Below are 6,401 nucleotides of genomic sequence, written 5' to 3'. Positions count from 1 at the left end.
GAATCTGCCCAGGGCTTTTTTCTTCCTCTCCATTCAACACAGCTCTTCTCCAGGAAGCCCAGGGGGTCCTCCCAGCTCTGAATCAGGGTTGGACAATGAGCCCACCACTCCCCTGTCCCTCTGCTTGGCATTGAGAGCATTGCAGAGCCTGGACTTATGCCTGTGCGAACACCTCCTAGTGGCTGCTACAGGTTTGGTAAATGGGAACCCCAAGTCTGTCCTTTCAGCTGCCTTGTATGGGCCATATCTTCAGCTGGTGTAAATTGTTCTGGCCTCCCAGAGAGCTACATGTGATTTACACCGAGGGGGATCTAAACCAGCTGAAACCAATTCACACCAGTGAGGACTTTAGGTCCAGGGCAGTGAGACCAGCTGGCTCAACTGGTAGGAACTGAGCACTTTGCCCTTTGATCTTGAACAGGCTATTTCTGAAAATCCTGCTGTCACAGATGCCTTGAGACAGTGACGTCTGAGCTCCAGTGTGTGGCCCCAGTTCTCACTAGATACTGAGATGAGTCTGAGTTAACCACAGCCCCTGCTGCACTAGCACTGAGCTGGGCAGAGAGCTGAGTGAGTTGTGTTGGCTAGTAAGTCACATCCCCCCCAGCTCAGCTCTGGATGTGCAGGGGACGTGGGTATGGGCAGTGACAAACACTGCAGAGTACCAGGCTGCTCCAGCCTGGGGAAAGGAGGATGAGGCATGCATGGCAGGATACAGCCCTGGCAGAATACAAGCCCAGGTGCTGAGCATCCCCTCATGTTGCTAAGCCATGTGGGAAGGATGACTTGGGAGGATGTGGTCTTTACTCCCCATCTCCACAGAGTGGGGTTTCCAGTAACAGGGAGGGCTGTACCCAGGCCTGGTGTGTGGGGACGTCACATGGAGGTTTCCTGTCCCACCACAGCCTGCTCTTTATAACCCCCCTAAAGCAGTAGCATTGTGAACTTTCTGAGTCGGGCTCCAGCAATGCTTCTGCCCCTGTTTCTCGTGAGCTCGCTCCTGCCCAGTGGGGCTCTGGCTGGTGAGTACAGAGAAGGGTGAGGCTTTTCCCCCCAGACCCACAGGGAGCTGAGCCCATTCTCTTCAAGGCGCTGTGCAGGGAGTTAGATTTAAACTTCAGTCTGGTCCCTGGGACTTGGAGCTCATAAGGGATGAGCATGCTGTGTGTGTGGACACGAGCTTCTCAGGGGGCGGGGACCAAGAGGAACATTTCCAGGGGCTCAGCTCAGGGGCAGGATTTGGGGCTGCTGCCAGGGACAGGGAGCTCTGACCAGCCAGAGCTGTGGTCCGAGAGATTTAGGGAGGTAGGAGATTGTGGACTTCTGTCTCCTGACTTTGTGTCTCTCTGGGATGGGGGATTTCCAGGGGAAATCATCGGTGGATGGAAAGCCAAACCTCACTCAAAACCATACATGGCTTTTGTGCAGATAGTTACCCAGTCAGGGAAAGGTTTTGAGTGTGGAGGGTTCCTGGTGCAAGAGGATTTCGTCTTGACAGCTGCACACTGCATTCCTGAAGGGTGAGGTTCCCCTCTGTGCTCCCCGGCAGCAGCTGGACCTGTTTGCAAAGCCAGGGTCCTTGCAGCTCTGAATCTGGGTTGGGAAATGAGTCCAGTGGTCCCCTGTCCCTCTGCTTGGCACTGAGAGCACTGCAGAGCAGTCACACTCTGCATGTACTTGGCTCCAATATCACCTTCTTCCTCCATTCCTGACCTCTGTGTGGGATCCAGAGGGGCCACATGGGCACGGGTGTGGATTCCTGGCTGCTTGGGGACAAGCTGATCCTCCCCTGATTTTCCTGGTGATGGTGGGCCATTGTTGGGAACGGTCTGCCCCAGGCAGGGTAGTTTCTGACCCCTTGTGAAGGAGACGGGTTTCTTCCCCTGCCCAGCATAGAGAATGGGGCCTCCGTCCATCCCAATACTGCACCGACCCAGAGTCAGAGGAGGGGTCCTGTAACAGGACACCTCTGGGGCTGACCCTGACAATCTGGGCAGCCCCATGTGACCTGCTTGGCCCACACTGGCTGCTTGTGGGATCACCTGGTTGTCTCACCTGCCACGGCCTCGAAGGATGAGATGATGATCCATTTGGGGAGACTGCCCTCAGATTCACCTAGCCTTCTCCTCCTCAGGCTCAGGGAGCAAGGCTTCTCTTCTAGTGCTCAGTCCTAGCTAAGAGTGGCTCATCTATCTGGCCTTTGGGCTCTAGGCCCTGTTACCATATACTGGCAAGTTCAGTAGTTCCCTGGATGTCACTCAGGGAGCCCATGGCAGAGTGAGGGCTTCATCCTAAATCTTTTAAAGGTCTGTTCTGGTATCAGGTCCACACACTGTTGTGCTCCAGCCAGTCAGGGGAGAGGTTCACAAGTGCCCAACTGCTTTAAAAGCCTAAATTATACTGAAGGTGATGGGAAGCTGTTCTCAAAGTCACTTAGGTGACATGGGAGGGTGGTGGACAAAGAGGGCGGGAGGATGACTAAGACTTGGAATAACATGGGAGAGAGAGAATCTGCCTTTCCTGCAGAAGAGAGGGTGCAAGAGACCTCTCTTTTCAGTCAGTGTCTGGGCCTCCATATTTCTAGAGATGTGGAGAACTTCAGCTTTAAACATAACACACAGGCCTGGAAACGGTCTCCTAAGTCATGCAGATTGTCCTCCACCCTTCCCAAACTGCTCAAGCTCTCTTATAGTTTCATAGTAGCTGGGGTCAGGAGGGACCTGAACAGATCATCTAGCCTGACCCCCTGCCACAGGCAGGAATAAATGCTGGGTTCACAAGACCCCAGACAGGTGATCATCCAACCTCCTCTTGAATTTGCCCAAGGTAGGGGTGAGGACCTCTTCCCTGGGAAGTTGGTTCCAGATTTCGGCCACCCTAACTGTAAAATATTGCCTTCTGATCTCTAACCTAAACCTAATCTCTATCAGTTTATTACCATTGTTCCTTGTCACCCGAGGTGGTGCTGGGGAGAAAAGGGCTCTGCCTATTTGCTGTTGATCTCTCCTGAAGAGTTTGTAGGCAGCCACCATGTCCCCCTTCAGCCTTCTCTTGCTGAGGCTGAACAGGTTCAGGTCCCTCAGTCTCTCTTCATAGGGCCTGTGCTACTTAAAGCTACTTTGGCCCTTTTTCCTATGCTTCCTCTGCCTCAGTTTATTCATAGCTACTGTATGTTCCCTTGCTGAGCTCTGACTCTGAGCCCAGCTCTTCTTTCCTGAAATATCAGTAAAAAAAACCCAGAAGTGGGGAATTTGTGTAATGCAATGATGCCAAGAGCCAGAGTTTTGTAGAAAAATGTGGAATATCAGGAGAAAGTAATAAAGTGTCAGGAGTTAGGGGTGGAGCTAGGGAGCAGCCATGAATAAAGTCAGAGAAATGTAAATATAACCCTTGGGATTGAGTATTCTTCTTCAACTCAGTCTTTTACCATTTCAGCCAGTCTGCCCCCCAAAGATGGGAAAACAATGCATGGGTCATGCTCGGAGCCCATGACCGCAGCAAGACAGAGAAGAATAGGCAGGAAATTGCAGTGCGACGCATGATTCCTCATGAGGACTACAATAGAAAAACACATAAAAATGACATCATGCTTCTCCAGGTACTGTCCATGATGAGAGGGTGCTGGACAAGGGCTGTGCTCCTCTGTACTCAGCAGCCATGGAGCTCCCTCTTTACTGCTGGGAGAGAGCTGGGGTCTGGTGGCTAAGGCGCCTTCCCCAGGAGCTGTGACTTGTGTTTTCTACCCCTGCTCTAGAAGGGGATTGAGTAATAGTAAGGGGTTAGAACAGGAACCTGGCAGTGACGACCTATAAGTGTGGTTTCCATCTGTAAGAAAGAAAAGAGATAGTGAGGGCCTCTTGTTTTATTCCTGAGTCTAGAAAGAGACATGAAGACTGGGGAGATGGGTAGATCAACTTGTGTTTACAAGCACTTCCTATGGATTTGGGGGTTTAGTGTATGCCAGCTGGAGCGTGTGGGTGAGTTGGCTCGGAAGTGTCCTAGCGAGGACATGTCAGAGTTGCAGGGTCGACCTGCCTTTATACCAGGCAGAGGGATTTGGGCACCAGAACTCCTGGATTCCAATCCCGGCTCTGTTACTGGCTCCCTCTGGGTTGTGCAAGTCCTTTCTCCACTACCCCCATAGCTGCACAGGGACTTTTATAGCCCCTCTTCCCAAAGTCCATTAATAAGGCTGAACAAACTCTGGAACTTTTGGAGAGAGTGAGCCAGCAAAGGGCAAAATGTCACCATGAGTCTCTTTCTAGCTGCAATTACTACCAATCAGAGGGCATAATATACCTCTTTCCTCTTCCTGCTGTCCTCTTTATGGAAGCTGGCACACAAAGCTACAATAACCAAGACCGTGAAGACAATCCGTCTGCCCCAAGCTAATGCTGTGTTGAAACCAGGGACCAAATGCAGCGTGGCTGGCTGGGGAAGTACTAAAATATTCAGTTACCAGACATCCAACCAGCTCCAAGAGGTGGACTTGAAGGTGGCTGACAAGAAGCAGTGTAAGCAGTTATATCGCTCTTTCAACTCCACTTCGATGATCTGTACGGGGCACAGAGGAGACAAGAAGTCACCCTTCAAGGTAATTCTTTCTTGTTTCTTATAATGCAAGTCCCTCTCGTACTATACTGATCTCAGTACTGAAGTATAAATTTCTAAGCATGGGATGAAGTCATTTAGCAGCCTGACCTGTTACATCCAGATGGGAAGGCATGAAACGAACACATTATGGGCTAGACTTGATACTGATACTACAAAGTGCTGTATGTGGGTGCCAACAGCAACTGCAGTTGCAGCAAAGTCAGTTTTGACTAGAGATCAGGAAAAACATTTCACTGTTAGAGCAGTGACAAGCAGATGCCTTGGGAAGATGTGGCCTCTGTCACTGGAGTTGTTCAGGAAGAGGTTGGACAGCCACTGGCTGGGCATGATCTAGGCATAGCTGTGCCTATGCTTTACTGCGGGTAGTTCCCCTACTTTGGCGCTTTGCTGGTTGCAACATGGGATTGCAAAGGATTTTTTTGTCCAGTCCTGCTGCTACAGATGCCCAGGGAGTTTCTAAGCTGTCCTTAGGGGCCTTGGCTTTTGGCTGCAGCCAAGGCTAGGGACTTTGACTGGGCTGTGCCAATGCTTCTGCTGGGACTTAAACCCAGAGGATCCTGGCTAGAGGGCCTTCCCCTTTAATCAGGGTCAGACTAATACCACATCTGGGATCAGGAATGAATTTTACCCCAGGGTCAGATTGGTATTGACTGGGGGTGGTTTTTTCCTTTCTCTGTAGTGGGGGCATGGCCCTCTACCTGGGATCTCTCAAGCACATTTTAACAGAAGCAGGACCTTGGCCACCATGGTCCCCCGGCTTTATCTGTGGCAGGTTGGGGTGTAAGGTCTTTGTGCTAAGAGGTTAGATGGTGGATATGTGTAGGATGGTTTGGAGAGGGATGATCCTGCCTCAGGCAGGGGTTGACCTCTGGAGGTCCTAGCCAGCCCGACTTCTCTACAATTTTACAACTCTATGATTCCTTTCTCTCCTTTTTGCAGGGCGATTCCGGGGGCCCTCTTGTGTGCAACAGCATAGCCCAGGGTATTGTGTCCTTCTCAACGGCCTGCGGCCTGCCTCCTACTTTCTATACGCGTATCTCAGCCTACATCAATTGGATAGAGGAGAACATGGGCCAGGAATAGCTCTGGAGAGGTAACAGAGGGAGGCTGGTTGTTAGCTGCTGTGTTGCTTCGCTGCACTCAGTGCCTTGGGAAGTTTCTTTCAGAGCTGGGGGTCTCAACTCTGTCCAGAGCATGTCAAAATGTTCCCTGACACTTGCCATAATTTCCTCTCAACAGGATGAGGATACCCTGAGCTAGCCTTCTTCCCTGCCCATTTGAGGGGAAAGACCCAACTTCCCATTCCCTGAGCGTCCCAATACAACTGATTTCTCCTCAGTATAGGGCTAGACTCCAGCCAGCCACACAGAGATGAAGTCCCTGTACCACATTACCCAACTCTCCTAAGCTAGCCAGACCCTCTCCTCTGGCTGCATGGAAGCTGGTGCCCTCCAGAACTGAAAGTTTCAAGGTGCCATTTGCTCCACTTTAGCCTCTTCATTTCTAGTGCGAAAACCTTTCCTTGAAATGCAGCAGCGAAATCCTGCAACATGCTCTTCTCTGCAGTAAATGGCATACAATAAATGGCTTTAAGCAGCAGTTCTTGCAGGTGTCTCAAGTCCTGTTTGTTGCACAAAGTCACATTTCTCTAGGTATGGAGATCCATTTCTCAGTTTGGACCCCCACCATCCTCTGGACCCAGCCAGGTCTAAGGACCCAGGAGACACACACTTCCATGCCTTTTCCCTTGCTCACTCGTGTAGTGATAATTCATGGGAAGCCCCAGG

At 51.1% G+C, this 6,401-nt stretch overlaps 1 protein-coding gene across 1 annotated transcript; it reads left to right on the top strand.

Annotated features, from left to right (window-relative positions):
• The first annotated feature begins 3,538 nt into the window (after nt 1-3,538).
• LOC132251907 (duodenase-1-like) lies at nt 3,539-6,149 on the top strand. Its single transcript, XM_059731826.1, has 3 exons — nt 3,539-3,598; nt 4,334-4,594; nt 5,554-6,149. Exons 1-3 carry the CDS (start codon nt 3,539-3,541, stop codon nt 5,695-5,697), a joined length of 465 nt encoding a protein of 154 aa, XP_059587809.1. The 3' UTR covers nt 5,698-6,149.
• Nucleotides 6,150-6,401: the final 252 nt, after the last annotated feature.

The sequence above is a fragment of the Alligator mississippiensis genome, chromosome 7, assembly GCF_030867095.1.
Source record: "Alligator mississippiensis isolate rAllMis1 chromosome 7, rAllMis1, whole genome shotgun sequence".
NCBI lineage: Eukaryota > Metazoa > Chordata > Crocodylia > Alligatoridae > Alligator > Alligator mississippiensis.
This window is presented reverse-complemented; position numbering and strand designations above follow the sequence as displayed.